We start from the raw sequence: 23,418 nt of genomic DNA on the forward strand, positions 1-23,418 counted from the left end.
GTTGGAAAGTGCAGAGACATATAAAGGCAGCAGGAAAAATATATAATCTATGACCATTTTGGCATATCCCCTTCCAGTATTTGTTTCAGCTAATTCACACTAATATACTACGTACACAACACTGAATGTTCTTTTTTTCATCGAGCATTATAGACATTTTCCTGAATCATTAAAGCCTCGTGGTAAATGCTGTTGTTGATGCCTGTGTAATTTTCTATTGTATGAAAACATAATTTACTTAATCAGCCCTGTAACTCTATTATCTAAGAGTCTAGGGTTCTTTGTATACTAAATGAATATTCCAAATGTCTCAGTATATCCACTTTTTAAAACATGTCACAGACATCCCAAATAAAGTGCACGGTCCCTTTAAGAATCCTAAATGCATCTAGGAAAGTCTGCTCCAGCGGTTTCTAAGGAAACGAACCGTATGCAGATGTAAAGCAAGTGTCTGGGGTAGGGGAGGCTCTGGGAACCCTGTGTGTGCCTGGGCAGGTGGTTGTGGGGTCAAGAACCAGCCCAGGAGGTGAGGTGCTCCCGCTCGCAGCCCCCAGGCTGCCCTGAGCACCCAGCCTGGAAGGTCCTGGCCTGGGGAGAGGAGGGGGACTGGGGGCTGGCTGTGGAGCCCCGGGTGAGGCTGGGGACTGGGAGGCTGGCTGTGGAGCCCCGGATGAGGCTGGGGACTGGGGGCTGGGGGCTGGCTGTGGAGCCCCGGGTGAGGCTGGGGGCTGGGGGCTGGGGGCTGGCCCTGGTGCCTGCCAGGTGCTCCGTGGCCCTCCAGAAGGTGGGCCCGGCGTGGGTGGTGGGAGCTGCAGGGAGGTCTCGCTCGGCGCCTGCCACTGGGCCGCTGGGCCTGGGGGCGGGGCAGCAGTCGGGCTGAGGTCCCAGGCGTGGAGCGCTCCAGTATTTGTGCTTTGCCCTTTTTTTAATCATAAAGGAAAGCAAAGCCTAGGATACAGGAACCTGGTGGGAAAAGCAGCCACGGGGGGAAGCTGGGGCTGCCGCGCCCAGGCTATGCTGGACTCCCCACCCAGGCCAGAGGGGCACCCACGTGAGTCCAGGCTCCCGGCCTGGGGCAGGGGCGGGACTGCAGGGGCTCAGAGAGGACGAGGGGGAGGGAGGGCCCGCCATCCCTCAGGGGCTCAGGGCAGTTTCCCACACCCCGATGCTGGGCGGCCGGGCTGGTGCTCTGCCCTCCCTGGTGCCCACGCTGCCCGCTCTGCCCCAGCCCTGCACCGGTGCCTGCGCCCAAGGCCCCTGGTCAGCGCTGGGCCTGAGGGCCTCCTCCACGCAGGACACGCCAGCCTCATGGGCGGGCACCAAGGGGAATGGCCTGACACACCAAGCCCAGGACGCTGGGCCTCACCCTGCCCTCCCTCGCTGCCCCAGGAGCGCGGGCGAGTCACCACACCCGGGAAGGCAAGTCTCAGGAAGGAGCCCCCAGGACGACAGTCCCCCGCCGGCTCCCGGCGCTGCCCGCTCCGCAGCCTGCCTGCAGCCTCCGGGAGTCGGCGCCAACAACGCCCCTTCCACGCACTGCTGAAGCCCGCAGGCTGCGAGGTGCCCCACTTCACCAGAGCATGCCTGGGCACAGGTGAGTGTTGGCAGGCAGGTAGGCAGCCACAGGTGTGAACTGGATGCTCAGGTGTGCCCGGGCTCCTGCCCGCTCCTCAGCAGAGGCTCCTGTCTCCATAGGGGTCACCCCAAAGGTTAAGAAAATAAAACCTGAGACTCCCAGAACTTGAGAGTCAGACAAGGGAGCGGGCTCTGGAGAGAGGCCGGCTCTGGCCAGCTGGTGGGAAGCTGCAGGGCCCACGTAGGGCCCCTCCATCAGGAGCCTCCAGAGACCACCTGGGGGGAAGGCTGGACACGCGGGGCTCATTCCCACGACTGGAGCTCCCTGAACATAGCTGGACCTAACACATCAGAGAGTGGGGACTGCGCGATGCTTGGAGAAGAGCGAGGCGGCACAAAGAAGACACATGAGGGCTAGGCACGGAGTCAAATGCAAAAGCCAAGAGGGGCGGGGAAGAGGAGACACCGGAGCTGAGAGCTGGGCCGCGGCCTTCCCAGGACACCCTCGGGGCAGTGCCAGCCAGCAGCCTCATCCCGAGAGCTGGGCTCCACCCAGCACCCAGGCCCCCATGCGTCTGTGTCACAGCTCGCTCGCCCCGCGTGGCGCTGAGTGACGTGGGTGCAGCTGGTGGGGCGGGGGCCATGGACGCCTGCACAGGGTCTCCCGCACACTCTGAGCTCCCGGCAACATCGAGCCCACCCCCTGGCCCGGAGCCCCCCTGTGACCTGCGGCCGTAGTCCACCAACGTCGTGGAGGCAGAGGTGGGCTTCTCCTGCGTGCAGGTGTCCTGCTCAGAACCCGGCAGCCAGTTCCTCAGAGAGGGGTGGGGCCTGCTCAGGCCTAAGCTGGTAGCTGGGTCCCTGGGAGAGAAGCAAGCCTCCTCCCAAAACTGGATCTTTATTCCAATGATTTTTCAGAGAAAAAGGATGCAAAGAGCACGAGGCTGAGAGAGCAGACAGGGGATACTGCTCCCTGGCTCCACCCCTAACGTGGGGTGCAGCCTCAGTTTCCCCATTTGTAAAAAGAGGGGCCTGGACCAGTTTGCAGGTGTCACTCAGACAACATGTACAGAGGGCGGCATCATCTGAGGCACTGCTTTATTAAAACCTGCGCCTGAAATAGAAGGCAGCTGAACCCAAATGGGCTTGTAAAAAGCTGGCCTTTAAGAATGAGATTCAAGAGACAGAATTTTACAAATCCTTTCTTCCTAGAGAGTAGTTTAAAGTTTGACCAGCTAATACATGTTTGCGATCCAGAAGGAAGTGTGACCAGAAAAGGCCATGAGTGGTGAGCCTCACCCACTTTTAGGACAGGACAGAACCTGCAGAGCTGCCCGGGGACGGGGTGTCCCCGAGACTGAGAGCCGGACAAAGGGCCACGTCCACTGGGTCCCCCGCCGTGCCTGGCCACACCCAGTGGACCCCAGGAGCTAGAGAGGATGTCCACCTTAGGCTGAGAAGCGGTCCCACAGAGACAGGCCAAACGGGGCATTCCACACGTGGCCAGGACGCCAGCCTGTGGGGAGCGGGGCCCGCTGTCCCGAGGACCCTGAGGGAGGTGATCTCCAGGGTAGCCCTGGCTCGGGGAAAGGGCAGTGCAGGGAGGGTGGGGGGTGCCGCGGTCAGGAGCAGGTAGCCTGAGGGGACAGAAGACGGCCACGCAGGACGGTGACGGGCGGGAAGCTGGTCAAGGAGCACGTGGAGACCCCTACTTACTCATTTATTGCAATTTTTATATACATCTAAAAGAATTCTAAAATTAAAAGTTTGTGGAGGAAAAAAGCAAATGACGCCTGACCTCCAGTTAGGATTAGAGAAAGGGGGAGGGTCAGGGAACTACAGATCAGAACCACAGGGAGATGCCACCTCCCAGTCACCAGGATGGGTATTATTTCAAAAAAGGAAAGAAAATGCAAGTGCTAATGCAGACGCGGAGAAAGCACAGCCTTACACAGTGCAGGTGGACTGTACACTGGTGCAGCCACCGTGGGAATCAGTTCGGTGGTTCCTCGGAAAAACTTCCATGCGGCCAGCCCACCCCACTCCTCAGTACCCTCCCCCAGGACCTGAGAGCAGGGACTCGGACACCTGCAGACCAACGCACACAGCGGCGTCGCTCACAGCTGCCAGGGCCAAAGCAGCCCACGCGCCCACCGCAGGTGAGTGGGTAGACTAAGTGTGGGACCCACCACGGTGGCACGGTCCTGCTGCAAAAAGGAATGAGGCTCATGCCGTGGAGTGAAATACGTCAGACACACAAGGACACGTACCACATGACCTCACTCAAACGAAAGGCTTAGAATTAGCAAATTCACAGAGTCAGAAAATAGAGCAGAGGTTAGCAGGGGTTGGGGGCAGGAGGAGAGGGACTGGGGATTTAGTTCTTAAGAGGTGCAGAGTCCCCGTTTGGAATGAAGAGTAAGTGTGGGTGCTGGTGAGAGGTGCGCAGCATCACGGATGGAATTAAGCCTGCCAAACTGGACAACTGGAAGTGTGCAACATTGCTTTGGGTGCCTACAACGAAAAGCTCTTAGGAAAACAACTTTAAGGGACGGGGACGTTTAGCACACGGATGGGCTTTGCAGTTGTGCAGGGTCTGTCACCCCGCAGGGCAGGCAGTGCGCTTCCAGCGCCCGCAGGAAGGACGCGGCGAGCAGAGCAGCCCGGCCTGAACCCGCCCGCTCGGCCTCTCAGCTCTACCCAGGCTTTCCACCCCCGTGAGCCACACAGGCGACGTCACAGAGCCCGCTGCGGGGAAAGGCACGGATGCAAACCAAAACTACATGAGGCCGCCGTCCAGCTTCCAGACTTTCTAAAACCAATAGCTGTTTTAAAAAGTTGTGGCCCAACATAGAGAGAAGTCAGTACAACCCAGCAAGGAGCCTTTCAAGTCAGGGTACCGAGCCCTGCGACCGGAGCCTTTGCCTCCTGGCACGCTCCAACAGGCAACCCCGTGGCAGGGAGTGTGCACCCCACGCGGTGCAGGGCCGCCCGGGAGGGGCAGGGGAGCCGGGAGGGCGCAGCTCCAGGACCCCAAGGACAGGTCCTCGCAGGCACAGGCAGCGGAGGGGAGCCCGAGGCGTCCTGCGCCGAGCAGCACCCATGGGACATGGCCGTGGGCACTCAAAGGTGAAAGCAGACGCGCCTCGTGTCAGCACGAGCCGCCGGGGGTTCCCCAAGGAGTGAGGCCCAGTGCCCGGCTGCACCGACGGGCACGTGGCATCAGAGACGCGCTCTCTGCTCGCTGTGGATTCTTTCAGCCTCTCCTTTTTTTAATGTGCTAGTGTGCCACTTGCAAAATAATCCAACTAAAGTGTTCTTAACAAACAGTCGCAGTTATTCCTTATCAAAATAAATAAATAGAAAAAAAGGAAGGTCACGGTGCTCAGCTTCCCACCGCTGACCGCCCAGAACCTGTATGGTGGCTGTCGCTGGGGACACAGCTTCCGAAGCCTCCAGGGAGCGAGGTTGGCCCGGGGGCTGTGTCCAGGTCCGCACAGCACCAGGCAGGTGGAGGGGGCCACAGCTGCCGCCCCACACCCACGGGACAGGTCGCAGGGAGGCTGCCGGCCAGCGACCGGCTGGGGCCAGTACCAATTAGTGAAGGTTTTTCTTCCATTGGACCCCAAGTTTCATTTCCCCAAGCTCTGGGTTAGCACTTCACTCCTCTCCGAACCCCTGGGCATGGGATGACTGCTTTGTTGGGGGGGGGGGCGGGACCCAGCGGAGGCCCGGCTGGTGGGAGCCCTGGGCACAGCTGGGTGTGCACCCCGCGTCCTCCACTGGGGACACAGGATCTGGGGAGGCAAAGGAAAGGGCGCGTGCACAGAGCCTGTGAAAGGAAACAGAGTCAGACCACGTGAGGAAGATGTGGGCTGACAGCAGGGCTTCCAGCCACACTGCCTCTGGACGCCCCCGGGGCTCTCCTAAACTTAAACCTGTCCCGGGGTGAGGGTGGGGCTGGGGCAGGGGCCACGGGAGGCCATGCAGCGAAGGGAGGGGCTCCGTGCACGTGCTGGGCTGGAGGCTCAGCCTGTCTACAGCACCCAAGAGAACAGTTCCTGCCCCTGTGCACCAAGCCTCCAGGACGGCTTTGCAGGGCCTGGGAAACCCATTCAAACGCATTAGGCACTGCGCCGTGTGGGCTGAACTGGGCGCCCCAACACGGACCCTCCTTTGTCCTACCGGCGATCCCCTGGGGCGCCCACTGTAGACCCCTCACCCCCGGGTGCTGGCCTGGTTGCAAGGCCGCACTGCCCAGGGTCTAAGTCCCACGACAGTAGCCCCCGAGGGACAGAAAGCAGCGTCGGCTGCCGTGGGCAGGAAAGCCAAGGACAGGCGGGAGCAGGATGCAGTCTCTGGGGACAGCAAGCCTGGCCAGTGCCTAGATTTGGGACTTCCAGCTGCACTGCCATGAGCCCACAAACTGCTGCTGCTGAAGCCGAGCCGCTGTGCAGTGTGTGACACAGCAGCTCAGACAAAGCGAGACCCGAGGGGCGAGTGCCCGTCCCCACGCGGTGTCCGAGACCCGAGGGGGCGAGTGCCCGTCCCCACGCGGTGTCCGAGACCCGAGGGGGCGAGTGCCCGTCCCCACGCGGTGTCCTCACCAGGCAGCAGAAGGCAAGAGACGATGACGGCCCTGATGGACAGACGTGAGAGGCAGGGGTCCATCCAGGATGCCCAAATGGGCAGAGCCAGGCTGTGGCCACAGGTCTGGTCAGGCAGCCCCAGGTGTCCCCTGTAACCACCCAGCCGGCCAGGCCCCGAGTTGGGGGCACAGGAGGGCCCGGCAGCAGGGGCCAGCTCATGTCTCTCTGGATCAGAAGGCCCCAGAGCTCTAGCTAGGCCCGTGACCTGCAGGGTGGGAGGGTGGCATGTGCACTTAGCTGCAAGACCCACCAATACCGAGTTCAGCTCCACCCCAGGGCAGGTCCACCGGGCATGTGCCCCAGGGATCAAGGCTCGAATGCCCAAGGGGGCAGGTGGCTCAGTCGGCCTGGGGTGGGGCTCGGACCAGCTCCAAGAGGGGACCTCCTCAGGGAAGCCAGAAAAGGACGGCTTCATGTAAAATCTCACAGTTTTAAATGTTGGCATCCTCAGGGTTTAATATCCAGAATATATAAAGAATTCCTACAATTCAACAATAAAAAGAGGAGCAATCCAACTTAAAAATGGGCAAAGGATCTGAACAGACATCTCTCCAAAGAGGATACACAAAAGGCCAATAAGCACATGGAAAGATGCTCAACATTATGAGCCACGAGGAAAACGCAAGTCAAACCAGGATGAGCTACCACCTACACCCAAGGGGTGGCTGTTACCAAAAAACAGAAAGGAACACACGTGGACTAGGATGTAGAGAAACTGGAAGTTTCACGCACTGCTGGTGGGAACGTAAAAATGGTGCAATCACTGTGGAAAACAGTTTGGTGGTTCCTTGAAATGTTCCACATTGAATTACCACATGGCCCAAAAATCCCACAACTAGGTATAAACCCAAAAGAACTGAAAGCAGGGACTCGAAAAGATCTTTTTACACCCATGTTGACAGCAGTATTATTCACAACAGCCTAAAGGTGGAAGCAACCGACGTGTCCATCAACAGATGCACGGACACACAAAACGTGGGACAGACACACAACGGAATGTATCAGCCATAAGGAGGAATGAGGTTCTGATAGGTGCTGCAGCGTGGATGAAACTTCCAGTGTGGAAGACGTCAGGCTGAGAAAATAAGCCAGACCCAAAGGACAGACAGTGCACGGTTCCTCCTATATGAAGGAACCAGAATACGTCACTCTACACAGAGCAGAGGCAGCCGCAGGGAATGGGAGTGAAGAGGGCACGGTTTCTGTCTGGGAAGAGGAACAGTTTGGTAATGCATACTGGTGACGGAAGCAGAGTATTGCAGATGTAACTAATATCACTGGACTGTATACTTGAATGTGCTTATATGTCACCACAATGAAAAACTATTGTAATTAATAAATGTGAGCAACTGGGCTGGTCTGAAGCTATTGTGGACCCAGAAAAGCCATGCTCTTTAATCCTCATTCAGTATCACGGGGGAGCGCTCTGACTGTGTCCGTGGAGATGTGACCCACTCAATTGTGGGTGGTGACTTTGGATTAGATGGTTTCCATGGAGATGCGTCTCTGCCCATTCAAGGAGAGGTCGCTTACTGGAGCCATTTAAGAGGGAACCATTGTGGGAAAAGCTTCAGAGCCCACAGGGCAGACAGAGCCCCAGGGAAGCCACTGAAGGTTCCTGGAGAGAAAGCTCGCAGACATTGCCTTGTGCCCTCCCAGCTGGGAGAGAAACCCCAAGCTTCCTCAGCCTTCTTGAACCAAGGGATTTTCCCTGGATGGCTTTGGACATTTTCACAGCCTTAGAACTGTAAACCTGTAACTTATTCTCCTTTTAAAAGCAGTCCTGTTTCTGGCACACTGTGTTCTGGCAACTAGCAAGCTGGAGCAGCAGCCAGTGTGACTTGTTCTTTAACCACAGCATGGCCTAACCGAGCACCTCAGCAAGCCAGCTCTGCCCCCCCGGTCACTGCAGACCTGGTCAGCACTGGGCAGGGGACAGCTGGGTAAGGCTGGAGCTCCGTCCATCGTCCAGCTCCCAAGTGGGGGCAATGGAACGTGACAGTTCCCAGGCCACGTGGACGGCACCTGCTCTGTCTCCCTGTTAGGGGAGCCCACGGGGCAGGGCTGAGCATCCATAGGTGGGTCACCTGTCTGACCCTTGCTCCTTGGTTCTGCCACTGGCCCGTGTGCTCCTTTACACCTCCCAGTGCAGACCTGGCTCTGCGCGAAGGTGCCGCACAGACTCTGCAAAGGGAGGCTGCCTGGAAGACGAGAGGGGGGGCCCAGGTGGACCAGAGCACTGGACATAGAAGTGGACAGGGCCTGGCTCCAATACATACACAGTGTGGTCATCACGGCCAAGAACAAGGTCACCATGGCAACACTGGACAGGAACAATGTGAGGGGAAGCAGCAGTGAGTACTGAGCCAGCGCCACCCCTCACCCCAGGGCTCTGAGCCCCTCACCAAGGCCCTACTGCCCAGTGCCCCTACCGCCCCACCGCTCGGGCCTCGGGATATAGGGCCTGGCGTGGCTGCAGTGAGACGGGGTGGGGGCAGCGGGCGCAAGCACTCTTGGTGCCTCCCCAGGCCCTCAGGCTGGAGGTAAAGACGTCCATCGGCGCTCTTCTCCAGGCACCACCCTCGGGGCGGCTGGGGGGTCGGGCTGCACGTGCTGGACTCCAGGGAGGGTCCGCCGGCCAGGGGCTTCGTGAGAACCCAGCTCGCATCTCGGGTCCAAGCCTGCTCGCACAGGCTGCTCCACGCCCTCTCCCCAGAGTCTAGAAGGTTCCCCCAGGACGCCTGCAGACTTCCCCAGCCCTGGCCGTCTAAAGGCACCTCCTGGCCCTACCCGGGCCCGGCATGCACCTCACTGGGCCCCAGTCTCAGCCTCTCCGTTGGGGCATAGGGGCCTGCACCCCTGAACTGGACTGCAGCCCCTCTCTAGCCGGACAGGCGACGGCGGCACAACGGGCCTGGGTTGGGTGTCCAGGAAGCCCCAGCTGCCCACCACCCGCCCCTGTGCCCCAGAGTCAGACAGGGGTCTACCTGGACGAGGGAAAAGTCACAGCGCTCCCAGAAGGCTGGGAGGCCAGCACCCCCATGCCAGCTTGTCCCGGATGGCTGCAGCAGGGGCGGCCACTGCGCCAGGCCAGCCTGGGCCCACAGGCCTGCTGCGGCCACCCAGGACGCAGGAGCCAAAGGGCGGGTCCTGCCCCCCGCCGTGCTGCTGCCAGCCACTCCGCCCCTTCCATGGCTCCTTGTCCAGCCAGGGGGAGGCAGCCCGGCCGCAGGAGGCCCAAGCTCGAGCCCGAAGCTACTGAGGAGCCGCTAGCAGGCAGGCGGGGCGGCCACGGCTCCTGGGCCCCTGGACTTCTCTCCGCTGCCCGGCGCCCGCGCTCAGCCTGTGAGCCGCGGCATCCTGTACAGGTGCCAGGGTCCCCACAGGCGCCCCGTGCCCTGCTGCGAGGGCCACCTGCCTCCCCTCCCAGGCCCCGTCCCTGGCCTTTGCCCACAGAGGCCCATGAGCCCCTCACCCGGCCTGAGGCTCGGCCTAAATGTGCCGCTGCCCCCACAAAGGCCACCTGATTCCAGGGTGGGAAGGGGAGCTCCCCAGCCCAGGCTGCCCTCCTGGGGTGCAGCTGGACCTCAGGTGAAAGCGGTTTCCGCGCATCATTCTCCCTGAGCCGCGTGGCCCCCGCTCCCCAGGTCCCCACCCTGAGACATATGGGCCACCCTCTTTGGAAGCCAGGGTCCCTGGCTAGCCCTGGAGTGCCCTGGCTGGGGTGCCTCATTCGGCACCCTGTGCTCGGAGGTCGAGTGAAGGTCCGTGTGGTGCCCCATCCCGGCGGGAGCACGGCTGGCCCCGGTGGGGACGAGTGTGGCCACAGGCTCCCAGGGCTCTGTCATCAGGTCCCCGGGAGGGACCTGGGAGGGACACGCCATATGCGGTGCGAGAGCAGGTTCCACGCACGTGGGCACCGAGACTGCCTGGCCCAGGGCTAAGAAACATGCACTGACACAAACAGGAAGACAAGTGACCTCCTGGGTGTGCGAGCACGCCCTGGACACATGGCCTCTCCTCTAGCATGTGCAAGAGCACACGCGTGTGTGCTGGGTGAACGGGTGGACGCGTCTGCATGTGGCTCTGGAGATTCAGTGTCAACACAAGTTAAAAAGTGATTTTAACAAAGGGTAAAAGCATCACCATGAATAACCCAAACAGAAACTAAGAAAACAATTACATTTATAACAGTAGCCAAAGAATAAAATATCTAGGAGTAGATTTAATTAGGGGGGTGAAAGTACACTGAAAACTATGTAACACTGCTGAAAGAAACAAAAGAACATATAAACGGAAAGCATCCCTGATCATCGACTGGAAGACTTCCTATCATTCAGAGGTCACTACTACTCAAAGGAATTTACAGATTCAATGCATTCCCTACCAATTTGAAGGGCCTTTTTTGCAGAAATGGAAGAGCCAATCCCCAAATTCCTATGGAATTGCAAGCGGCACCAAATAACCAGAACAGAATTGGGGGACTCACTCTTCCTGATTTCAAAACCTACTACAAAGTCACAAAAGTCATAACAGATTGACACTGGCACAGGAGAAACATTAGACCAATGGAAGAGAACTGACAGTTCAGGAATCAGCCCCTGCATCTATAGCCAACTGGTTTTTCACAAGGCACAAGGGCATTCAACCGGGAGAGGACAGTCTCCCAAACAAACAGGGCAGGGACAACTGCAGCCACATGCAAAGCAATGTTCCATTACACTGTACAGTTAAAATGAACTCAGAATGGGTCAACGAGGGAAAAAATTGGGTAAATGAAATAGTGGTGGTCAATGAGAGGGAACGGTAAAGGGTAGGGGATGCTTGAGTTTTTCTTTTTTCTTTTTAATGTTCTAAAAATGATCATAGTGAAGAATGCACGACTCTGTGATGATATTGTGAGCCACTGAGTGTACAGCACGTATGGACTGTATGTGTGTGAAGATTTCTCAACAAAGATATTTTTTTAAAAATGGATCAATCACCGAAATACAATGCTAAAACCATAAAACTTTCAGAAGAAAGCACGCAGGTGAATCTGGACGACCTCGTGTTAGTTAGGCAGTGCCTTCTTAGACTTGACACCAGAAGCACAGGCAACCAAAGAAAAACAGACAAATTGGGCTTCAAATTTAAAACTTCAGCACATCAAAGGACATGGTCAAGGGCGTGACCAACAAAGCGGGAGAAGACAGCCGCCAATCACACACCTGATAAGGGTGAAAGACCCGGCACAGACAAGAACTCTCACAACTCAAAAAGATAAACATCCAATTTAAAACTGAGCAAAGGACTTGAACAGATACTTCTCCTATATATATATATATATGCGAATGGCCATAGGCCCATGCAAGGGTGCCCAGCGTCTTTAGGCATTGGGGAAATATAAATCAAAACCGTCATGAGCTACCACCTCACACCCACAAGGATACCATTATCTGAAAAACAGAAAATGACGAGTGCTGACAAGGATGTGGAGCGCCAGAACCCTCACGCATCACAGGTGGGACTGGAAATTGGTACAGTCGCTCTGGAAACCAGCCTGGCAGTTCATCAAAGAGTCAGACAGAGAGTTCCCGTACGACCTGACAATCCACTCCTAGCTACACGTAACTTACCCAAAAGAACTGAACGCAGGGACTCAAACGCAAACGTGGTTCATAGCAGCACAAAAGGTGAAGCCACCTGAGAGTCCCCCAAGAGGTGACCAGGCAAGCCAAGTGTGACACAGCCAGACAATGGATGTTATTCACAGCACTAAAGGAACGGGGAACTGACGCACGCTACACAACCTGGGGGATCCCCAAAGCACTGGGCGTGCTAAGCGAAGGCAGGCGCACACGTCACACACTGTCCTGTTCCCAGCGCAGGAAACAACGAGGACAGAGAAATCCAAGGAGACGAGGCCAACGGCGGCTGGGGGGGCTGGGGAGGGGCGGGCAGCGGGCGCTAACAGGTGTGGCACGTTCCTTCGGTGTGATGGTAGGGACGGCTGCACAACACTGAAGATGTCATAAAACCCACTGATTTGTGCATTTTAAAAATGGTTCATTTCATGTCATGTGAGTTTCAGTTCAATTTAAAAAATAACAACAAAAGGCCGGGTTTTCTGTTTGCCAAAGACCACACAGACCTTGAATTCTTACGCTTATGCGTTTGAGGTCAAAGCCAGCCACTCTCTAGAATTCTGAACACACTTTTCCGTGGACGCCTGCACCGTGGCGGCCAGACCCTGCCCCGAAGGCCTAGGGGCTGAGCCCCGTTTGGAAGGGCCCCTGGCTGGGGAGCCGTGCAGCCATCGCCTGGCCAAGGAGGCCGAGAGCCAAGGCTGGAGGAGGCAAGGGGACAGCGGCAGAGCAGCCGAGACAGGCATGCGTGCAGCAGGCGGGCGCTGCATCTCAGCAGGACAGTGTGCCCAGCAGGGGGCTGGCCACCCCCTGCCCGAGAGGCAGGGCACAGCTGCCGCCCCCAGGCCGTGCGAGAGGGGGACACTTCACCCTCGCCCATCTGCTGTCGTGAGTTACTAAATCTGCGTTGCATTTTTACCACCATGAACACAAATGACATTGTCAGTGCTACTCGATCAGGCCCCTGAGCTGCGAGAACTTAAACTGAATACCACTTGCACCTGTACCTGTGCAGGTGACTGTGCCCCACCCCCACCCCCCGCCGGGGTCCACAGCGCATGTCCTGCAGACAGAGACCTTCCATCTGGACCCGGTCTGTGATCCCAGGACCTGCTGCCCAGCCCGTGCCCGTGAAATGGGCACGAGGGTCCGATCTACCCTGCCTACCACCTTCGGTCAGCGTGGAAAACCGAGAAGACACATAGGAAACAACTTCTACGACTTTACAGCTCCCCACCAGCGCTGGCCACCAGGGCACTGCCAGTCGCCACTCACTGACAGACTCCAGCACCCGTACCTCGGATTTTAGGAACGAGAGGCCTTTGGCACATCCCATCGTGCAACGTTTTTTTTCTGGCTGACACTCGCTGCCAACAAGTCTCCTTGTTCTTTTGGAATAAGAACCCAGCGCACGGCAGGATGCCCGTCGGCACAGAAGCAAGGGGACAAGAGAGGACAGTGTGCCTCCACAGCGCACGCCCCTGTGCCTGGATCTCAGGCCAGACAGCACTGGAAACATCTGGAAGCACACTTGGTGCCCACCCGAACAGCCCCAAACCAATGCACGCTTCAGCCAGAGGCTTCACCCTGAGCATGTTTCTAGCCAAATATTTTCAATAAAAACATCGAACGTTCTGGCAACAAAGATGAGCCTCGCACCAAATCGCTTACGCCAAAACACCCTGGATTTGGCAAGTATCAGCAGACAGGAACTTCTACTCCCCCCAGGAGAGGTAGCAGATTTCCCCCACCTCCTCCGAGCTTCTTAAACACGCACATTCCCTCAGGCAAATGGTGAAACTCCCCATTTAAAAATGATTAGTGCTACTCCCCAGCATTTCACAGCTCTATTTCCATGTTTACAGGCTCCCACTCCAGATGTTTAGGGATCTGAGTTGACTCAATGGTCAGCTTTGACCACCCAAGTTTCGACTTAGAATGTCTTCCTCTGGCCGCCTTCCCTAGTTTTCACCCACCTGGCTGGCCCTGCACTGCCCAGCGCCAGCCACGGAGCTGAGGGTGGGGGTGTGGGGCACCACGAAGGTCCACCCAGTCCTGGGGAGCTGCCCACGGTGGGAGATGGACACTGGGACTGGCCCTGGCAGGAGGGCCAGCCCAGCCCAGACACACGCACAGCAATTGGAGGGCTCCACACCAGGCCAGTCTGGCCACTTCGGAGAAATGTCTGTCTCCTCCTCCTTACCCCAGCCTCCCTCCCCGGTCTAAGCCCCTGGCCTACTACTGCCTCCTGGCAGGCCTCCCTGACTGCACTCTCACCCCTGACCATTCCCACAACAGCTGGAGGGACCCTCCAAATCCTCAGACAGGTCACATTCCTCCTCTGCCCAGAACCTTCCATGACACTCACCGCCCTTGGGGAGGAGCCCGAGTCCCAGCCAGGACCCCAGCACTCCCCCTCTCTGGCCTCCAGCCCTCCCCCTTTTCTGCCCCCACGTTTTTTAATCGCATCTCTGTGGCAGGAGATGTTTGACTCCCCAGAACAAGGTGAGTGCTGTGCTCCGCCATCCCTCAAGCACCTGCGGCCGCATCGAGCCTCACGCAGGAGACGCTCCCAGGAACATCTGCTGAGGACAATCGGAGTCCTGTCACCAGAGACCTGCGAGTCTCCGCAGCTTTCAAGCTCCTTAAAATCGATGGGATGGTTTGACCGCCTCCCGGAAACCTGAAGCCCCCAGGTCCAAGGCCCCCACGAGAACCTTCCTGCTCCCCAGAGGCAGAGATTCTTTCAGTTAAGCCGGACATCACTGTTGCGGACAGCTCAGGGCCAGGCCACCGCCGTCCACACGGGAGGGCAAGGCCCAGGGGTGACCACACGCCCGGCCTGGCGGCTCCATGCCGGGGGACCCCGAAGAGGAGAAGGCGCCCTCGAAGCCTGTAGTGCCACGTCCACACAGCGCAGACGGGCCTGAGGGCCTGCCACAGAGCCCCTCACCCGACCCCACGTGCTGAGCGTGGCCGGCTGGATGGACACGCACAGCCCCAGGAGTGGCCGGCCAAGGTCAAATGAGCTTTGGGGGGGCTGGCACAGACTTCGCGACGTTTGACAAACGCTCCTCGGGGAGCCGGCCATCCCAGCTGGGCCCCTTTCCCCGCGGTGCCCACTTCAGGGAACGTGGCACGACTGGGCGGGAGCACACGCTCCTGTCTGCCCCACAGTGACCAGTATCCCCTGCCCCGCCCAGCCCCTGGAGGGGCTCCCGCGCAGAAGGGGGCCCTCGGACTTCCCGCCAAGGCCAGCTCCTCCCAGGGACAGGCTCGGCCAGGACAGGGGCTGCCCAGCTCAGCACTCGCCGGCTGCGACCGGGCCCTTTGACGGGGCGACCTCCAAGGCACCTAAGATGGGGTGCCCTGCAGGAACGCAGGGGGCTTTATCGCAGCAGTCGTGTTTCTTTCACAGCTACTGTCTATGGTAAGTTATACTAATTTTCTATTTCAGGGAACAGCAGGAAGTTTCCTTTTAGAAGCAAAAACACACTCGGGAGTATTAGGGGACAGCGAGGGGTCCCGGAACAGAAACAGGCCTGAAGGGAACGTGGCTAAGTGAGCCTGGGACACGCGTTGGGAGAGCCGCGCCAGCGCCACTTTCCCAGCTTTGGTAGCTGCACGGCGGTTATGTAAGAGGCTGACATCGGCAGAACAGGGTGAAGGAAACCCTTCTCAACCGACGGGGCAACTGCACTATTTTTGTAATGCTTCTGAAAGTCTAAAATTATCCCCAAATAAAAAGCCAAAACCCCTATCGGCGAATACATGACAGCTCGCATTTGTCAAAACCCACAGAACCGTATACAAATGCATACACGCGAGAAGTGACCCTGGCGTGGGGCTGTGGGCAGCAGGCACTAGCAACGTGTCAATAACAATCCATCAGTGGGAACACACGCATCGCACTAATGAGGCGGTAATAACAGAGAGAACCTGTGCATGTGCGCGCGTATGTATGCATGCAGTGCGGAGGGGCGGTTATGGGAATTTTGCGCGTTCCGTTCAATTTTTCTACAAACCTAAATCTGCTCTAAAAATAAAGTTTATCATTATTTTTTAATTTTAACATGTAAAACTGAGTTGAAATGTTAAAATATACAAAGGGAGTCTCAGCACAGGTGAGAGCAGACCAGGCCTGCAGCAATGGGATGGCGGGGGGAGGGCTGCCCTGGGGTGTGGCGGCTCCAAGCAGCGGGGCCCCGCCGCGCCCCTACCACCCCCGACCTTCCTCCTCCAAGGGGCACCCATCCTGAGCCTCTCAAAGGGCTGGGGACGCCCCACCTTTCCTGCCTCCGGGTTCCCCCTCAATTAGCTGCCCGGAGAGTGTCTCCCACAGCCCAGGGGCAAGACCACAGCTTCCCGCAGGCACAGGGGCCCCCAGGGGTGGAAGGGACCCCGCAGTTCATCCAGCGCCTCATCCAATCAAATCGGAGAGCTTGGGTAAGTGACCACAGAGGAGATGAAGCCTCCCCCAAACATAACCTGTAACGTTTCAGGGTTCACCCAGCCACCTTGCCCCACCCCAGCACAGCAAATAAAACCAACTCTGAGGTGGGCTCTCAGCCCCCCTCCCGCCTCTCGGTCCTGGAATGCCCCCAAGCCTCCAAATCTAGCCTTGGGTGAAACAGCACAGAACTGCCTTCCCCAGGTCAGCAGTGGAGGTGGGCAGACGGAGGCCTGCTGCCCCCTCCCCTCCGGCCAGGAGCCCTGGGACCGGCCCCAGGCACTCCGCACAAGTCCACCAGCCTGAGCCCCATGGGCAGAGGCCTGGAGGAGAGGCTCCCCAACCTTCTGGCCCCAAGGGGCCAGCCTCACGGCCTCCTGGGTCCCAACAGCCCTCCCGGGTCCGGTAAAGGCTCCTCCTGACCAGGGAGGGCAGAGCCGGTGTCACGGCCGCCAGGGCTATGCACAGAGGCACTTTTTCCGGGTGTCACAGCTCAGTATCCATTGCTCTGGGCCCCCACAGTACTGTGCAGTCCAGGAAGGCAGCAGGGGAGGGGCCGGTGCCAGGTTAGGTTGCCAAGGCTGGCCCCACCACTTCACAGGTGCATCCCTGACAGGCCCTTGGGGGGGACACTGACCACCCGGAGCAGCCCCATGCCGCCCCACTGCCCTACACCCTGGGGAGCCCACAGGCTGGGATTGCAGGCCACAGCTCTGGCCAATCCCGCAAAGCTGTGTTAAACTAGCGGCAGGCTCCCCCTCCGGGGCTCAGAGGCCCCTGCCCCCAGGCCAACGCCTGTTCCCCTGCAGAGCTCAGACCCTGACACAGGTCCCAGAGGGCACCAACCCCATCGGCAGCCCTGGCCAGAGCCCCCACGTCCTCCTGGCCCAAATGCCCTTAAGCAGCAGACGCAAGAGAACCTGTCGGAGCAGTTTGGGCAGTGTCACCTCCTCTTCCTCCTCCTGCTTCCCTCCTTGGGGGGGGGGGGGAAGGAGCAGGGGGCCTGGGAACACCCAACAAGGCCCAGGGGGCGGGAACCCCGCTGCTCTGCAGGCTTTCCCTGGCCTCCCGTGCCCCAGCCCCCTGAGTGAGAAAGGTCGTGTCAAAGCCGCAGTGTCCCTCCTGGAGCGGATGGGAGAGGGCTGGGAGAAACCAAGGCCGGAGAGGAAGGCGGCAAAGCCCCATAGCCCCCTCCTGCACACACACTGTCCTGTCACGGACACCCCAGCCCAGGGCCGCAGGCCCAAGGACGGGCAGAGGGAGAGAGCGGCTCCCGCCAGCAGGGTCAAGGTCCCCGGTGCTGCGAGGGTGGGTGCACCGGGGCCCGTCCCCTCGCCCCCGCGGAACCGGCCACCCCCGCCCCGGCTCTGCGGGCGTCGGAGCCGCCACTCGCCCCCTCCCGGCCCGGGCCGCTCGGAGCCCGCGCGGGGAAAGTTCCTGCAACTTCGCAGGGGGAGGAGACGTGGCGGGGGCGCCGGGCCTGGGCCTCCGGGGCCGCCCGCCGCCCGGCCCGCCTGCGCCCCGGCCGCCGCGTCCCGCGCTGTCAGGCGGCTCCGAGGCCCCGGCCCGGCCCGCGGCGACCCCCGCTTTCCCCGGGGCCCCCTCCCCGCGCGGCGGGCCCGGCGACGCGGCACGGCCGGCCTCCTGGGCTCCTGCGCGCGGAGCGGCCGCCCGGCGTTCGCCTCCCGCCTCCCCGCCCGGCCGGGCCTGGCTTTTGTGCGCGGCCGGCGAGGGTCGCCCGCCGCCCCGGGCCGCTGCGAGAGGAGCCCCGGCCTCGCGCCCCCGCCCGCGCGGCACACGAGTGAGCGCGGCCCGGCCCGCGGCCCCGCCGGCCCCCGCGTCCCCGGCCCAGGCCTCGGGGCCGAGCCGCCCGCCCGCCCGCCCGCCGGGGCCCCGAGTGGGGCCTGAGGGAGGCGCGCGCGGCCCGGGGCGCGCCGGGGCTCGGCGGGCGCGGGGCGCGGCGGACAATGCGGCGGGGCGGCCGGGGGCGCGGGGCGGCGGGCGGCGCGCTCACCTGCCGTGGAACCAGTCCTTGCAGGCGTCGCACTCGATCATGAAGCGGGTCACGTCGTAGGGGAGCCGGCAGATGCAGTACACAGGCACCGTCGCCATGTTAGCTGCTCCGCCGCGCCGCCTCCCGCGCCGGGCCGCCGCCTCCCCGCGCTCCGGCCGCCGCGCTGCGCTCGGGCCCGCTGGCCGCGGCTCTCGGGGCCCGCGAGGGCCGCGGCGGGCAGGCGGGCGGGCGGGGGCGAGGGCCGGGGCGCCGCCTCCGCCGCCGCCGCCGCCGCCGCCGCCGCGGGTCAGGGGGGGGCCGCCGCGGGAGGGGGAGGGCGCCGGCCCCGCGCGCACAAACAGGCCCCCGCCCGCGCGCGCCGGCCGCCCGGGCCGCGGCCACACAATGCCGCCCGTGCGGTCGGCCGCCCTGGCCCGGCCGGCGCCGTTCGAGTCGCCGCGGCCCAGGCGCCGCCCGGCCGGCCCGGGCTCCCGGGGCGCGTGGGGCGGCGGGCGGAACCGAGGCGGCGCGCGGGACACAAAAGGGAAATGGACGCGCGGGGGCGGCGGGGCCAAGGCGGCGGCGGCGGGGAGCCGCGGCCCCACCGAAGGGACCCCCCGGCCGCCGCGCGGCCTCTACGTCAGCGGCCCCGGGTGGCGCCGCCCCCGCCGCCGGCCCGCGCCCCGGCCTGGGCCCGCCGCTCCCCGGGCTGCTCCGCGCGCGCGGCGGGGGGCCTGCGGGGCACGGGCAGGCAGGCCGCGGCCGGGCCGGGGGGCGCGGGGGGCCCGGGGCGCGGGCGGCGCGCGTAGGACGCTCCCGCGCCGGCCTCTCCGCGGCCCGAACTTTTCTTCCGGGCTGGGTGGCGGGCCCGCGGCGCGACCGGGGTGGCGAGGGCCGCTGCCTCCGCGCCCCGCTGCCCACGACTGAGTTTCGGGCCCGATACAACTTCCCCCTTTTCTCTTGCTCTCGGCCCTGGTCGCACACGGCCCTCCCTTCCTCCCACGCGCCCTGCCCACGGTGGGCACCTCCTTGGGGGGCCGGAGGGGCTACCCGCAGGCTTTTCCGGACGTTACAAAAAGCAGGGACACCCGGGGGACGCGCTAGCGCCAGGTGAGCTCTGAAACCTTGACAGCAATTACCTGGAACCGCAGTCCCTGATGAGCTCCCAGGACCCGCCTGGAAACCTGGTTAGAGACCCCCGTCTACCCACCTTCCCCCTCCCCCTACCCCCGCGGTGACCCTCGGGGCTGGGGACAGGAAGGGAGGCTCCCAGACCTCTGTCTCCCAGAGAGCTGAACCCTGACTGGTGGCAATAAGGGTGCGAGAGAGCAAGGAGAGTCCAGGGTGCCAGTGTCGCCTCTGGGAGCCCTTGCCCTGGGAGTCAGGGCCTTTGGGTGGGGGGCAGGGGCGCTGGGGGGTCACAGCTGCGGAAGTTCTCCGGGGGCCACCAAGCAGGCGCCGCGCCAGGTAAGGAGCCTGTAGGACTGATCTTTGTGCTGTCCTCCCCTATCCATCAGCACAGTCTGCAAGGAGCTGAGAGATGTCTCTCAGGGCAGGAGAGGGCCCTGGGGGGCTGTGGGCCACACCTCCCAGCACATCCTTGACCAGAGCTGGGCAGTCACCCACCATGGCTGGCATGTACTGCCTCCCCCAGAGGAAGTCATTACTCCATCTCAGCAGCTCAGGTACAGTCCACTCTTTTATTGCATCCACATCTGCAATAGGTGACCCTCCCCAGCAGGCTCAGGGTAGAACCAACCACGGGGCCTTACCTGAGAGGGAAGGTGAGCATGGCAAAAAATAGTGCTGGAGATAAGGGAATGGGGATAGAGACCTAGGAGAGAAGATAACCCCCCTCCCCCACTCCTGTGAGCTGTCCAAAGCAGAGAAAACCTTTCAGACTTAATTCCACTCTTCCTCCTGGGCGAATACAAAGGTTCTTTAAATACAGAGTTTCTGGGAAAAGGGATGGCATATTAAGCCTTGTCAACCATTAACACCTTAGTGTAAATAAGTGTAGATAAATGGTGCTAGGCCAAGTGCCAGTGGGTTTAAGCTTAGAGTCTGAAAGGAGGTCCAGAGAGCCCCGAAGGGTGTGAGCACTGCTGCCCACCTCAGATATCCACTTCATCTCTCCCCTTACAGCGATACTAAAATGAGCAGGGTCCCAAACCCACAGAGTTTTCTGTCATCCAGTTGCCGCAGCTAGAAACTTCTGGAGGCCCAGCAGAGCCAGAAGCAGCCCTGGGCTTTGAGCCCCTGCCATTTAACAGCCGTGTCACCTTGGGCTGTCCTCAGTCTCCGCACGCTTTCATATTCTTGTTTATAAACAGCTGTCAGAGGCACCCAACATTTGCCCGCACTTCCCAGGCTCCCTGAGCTATCGTCAGCGCCAGGCCAGGACCCCGAGCACTCAGCCGGGTGCCTGTGAAGCACTGAGGCTGTTTCCAGGTCGTGATTCTGCACCACATGCAGTATTCGACTTGGTACTGTTGTATTACTGGTGCCATTTTACAGAAGTGAAAACTGAGGCTTAAAGCAGTTCAGTGCCCAGGCTGCCGAGGGCAGCTAGCTGGGGAGAGGAGTGAAAAAGGCACCCGCACTTCTCTAAGGCCTGAGCCCACGCACCCCCCTACCAGGGTGCCCTGAGAACACAGAGGGGCCTGTGCAGGCCCTGCCTCCCACCCCAAGCAGACAGCTCTCAGCCCACCCTGCCCCACCCACCGGCACCTTCACCCTCCTGACCAGGTCCCCTCTCCAGCCAGGCCCTCCTGCAGCCGTTCCCGCACTGGGCTCCTTCCCTGTTCTTCAGTTTGGCCACTAAGAAGGAAGGAAGAAACGTGGCTCATCGTGAGTCCCAAACTCGTCCTCTGTTTGGCTTCTCCCAGTAATTTTGGCTTCATGTTGGGCCCCCCATACTCAGGGACCTCTCCCGGCCCCAGCATCACACTCAGCAGCTTCCCCTGTGTGCTGCCTTTCACCTGGACACCTGTCCACCCCATCGTTGGGCTTGTCTTCAATTCAGCACCCACAGATCTGTGCCTCTCAGCTCTAGAGTTCCCCCGAGAGCTGCGAGCAGCGCCATCTACACAGGCTGTGGGTCGCCTCTGCACGCCTCCATTCCTCCACTCACTTACTCACCTGGCACTGTGTCCTGGTTGCAGGCTGAAGGGTACCGGCCATGGAGGACCTGGGCTGTCCCCGTCCCTCGGCCCCAGCATGGCTGCCTCTGGAAGGCAGGTGGGTTCCAGAGGTCAGAGGGGCGTTGGCAAAACAGGAAGGCCAGGTAGGAGGCAGCTGGTTGTGACTGGAGAAAGGGCAGCCAAGTCCCTGCAGCCGCCGTGTGGCTTGCATCTTTCTGGAAGGGCTGCCTGGAAAGGGCAGGTGTAGCCCATCACACTAGGCCCCAGACAGAAGAGAGTGCTTCTCTTAGGGCACAGGAAGGCCATCTCGCTGTCTTGCTGTGCAGCGCTGCTCTTTGAGGAAAGCTACACGGGTCCTCTGTGTGAGCGCTCGCCATGGCTGTGAATGACGGCACAGAGCATGCTGGGTTGAGGTGAGGGGATCAGTGAAGGCTGTGGTCTGACGCAGAACTGCCTGATGGTCTTGGTGGAAGGAGATGTCCGAAAAGGGACACCAGTTCAAGGTGTGGTGAGGTGGTTAAATTCATATGTCAACTTGGACAGGCTGTGGTGTCCAGTTACTTAGTGGAGGAAGCACTGGCCTAGTTGTTACTGTAAGGGTACTTTGGCTGATAGACTCTCATCTGTATCAGATGGCTGCATCTACAATCAACAAAGGAGGTTGCCCTCAGCAGTGTGGGGGATCTCCTCCTCCCGTTGCTGGAGTCCTTAAAGCTGGACTTGAGGGTTCCTTGCTGGGATAAGCAGCCAGCCAGCTTCCCCGGATGAACTCAGGCAGACGACTGCAGCGTCTCTTCATCAAAACGGCCCTGCGGAGTTCAGACTTCCAGCCTCCAAAGTTGCCTGAGTGAACTCATAATACGTTTTCCTGCTTGTCCTGCTTCTCTGGAGAACTTTAATCCATGCAGTCGCTGTGTCTCCGTGGCAGATGAATCCATTTCAGGGGGTGCAGAGAGCCCTAAGAGCGGACCAGGTCGGCATGATCCTGCCCCACCGCTGCATGTCCCCTGGGGACTTTTTAAAAAGCCATTTGGGTTTTTCTGATGGACAGGGCAGTGTGCCACTCTTGTTGCCCGTTTCTGATCTGTGGATACAGTGAGTCTATAGATAGTGGGGGGGGGGGGGGGGAATGTGTGTGTGTGTGTGTGTGTGGCATATTTGTCCAAATTGGAATACTTTCAAGAGTGAAAAGGATGCTGTTCCCCAAAGCCCCACAACAAGGGCTGACCGGGAGGTGGGGGTCCCTGCACACTGAGGGGCCAGGGAGGTGCAGGGCAGACATACACAAATGCAGGGAGCGGCCCATCGCAGGTGCTGCTCTATCCTGCTTCTCCTGCCTGGGCCTGAGGCAGGTGCCAGGGCCAGCCTGGGCACGCTGTGCTGGCCGCCTCCCACTCTGTGCTGGGGTCATTTGAGGTCACTTAGAGAAACTTTCCTTGACACTTTCCCTCCACCTCCATGCCTACGAATTCATCTCCTCTGCAGTTTCCCTTCGTAAAACTTACCGCCACTGCATTTTCACTCAGATGTGTGTTTTCTTGTGTGCATTTGTACTCGGATGTCCTCTCCCTGCTTGGGGCAGTCACAGATGCAGAGGTACGTGCTCCGTCCCAGGCACAGCTGCGAGGCCATGCAGAGCCGGTGAGGAGGGGTCTGATGGCGGGTGGCAGGCTGGGGGGACGGACAGGGTGGGGTGCATGTGGGGTGGAAGGAGGGTGCATAAGGAGCACCCTTGATATCAAGGAAGGCACATGGAAGTGTTTAGTGCTGGGAGGCAGGATGTACCCAACCTACTCTCAAACTTTTATAAGACAGACAGACGAACAGCACTTGAACAAAGTGGCAAAATCCTGAAAGTTAGTAAATCTGGGTGGGAGGGGACATGTTGGAGTTCTTTATATTGTTTTTGTATTATTTTCTGCCACTTGTAAGTTTGAAGTAATCTAAAAATAAAAAGTTAAAAAGAAATGACTGCCTCTGG

General features: G+C 60.1%; 1 protein-coding gene across 2 annotated transcripts in view; it reads right to left on the bottom strand.

Moving 5' to 3' along the window:
- PHF2 (PHD finger protein 2) overlaps positions 1 to 18,460 on the bottom strand; it is a 156,036-nt gene extending 137,576 nt beyond the window's left edge. For both annotated transcript variants that reach the window (XM_077138659.1, XM_077138661.1), the window contains exon 1: positions 18,316 to 18,460. In XM_077138659.1, the coding sequence (XP_076994774.1) occupies positions 18,316 to 18,413 (98 nt within the window). In that variant the 5' untranslated portion in view covers positions 18,414 to 18,460. The remainder of the gene's footprint in view (positions 1 to 18,315) is intronic.
- Between the last annotated feature and the right edge of the window lie 4,958 nt (positions 18,461 to 23,418).

Source organism: Tamandua tetradactyla, chromosome 2 (assembly GCF_023851605.1).
Source record: "Tamandua tetradactyla isolate mTamTet1 chromosome 2, mTamTet1.pri, whole genome shotgun sequence".
In the NCBI taxonomy this organism is placed as follows: Eukaryota; Metazoa; Chordata; class Mammalia; order Pilosa; family Myrmecophagidae; genus Tamandua; species Tamandua tetradactyla.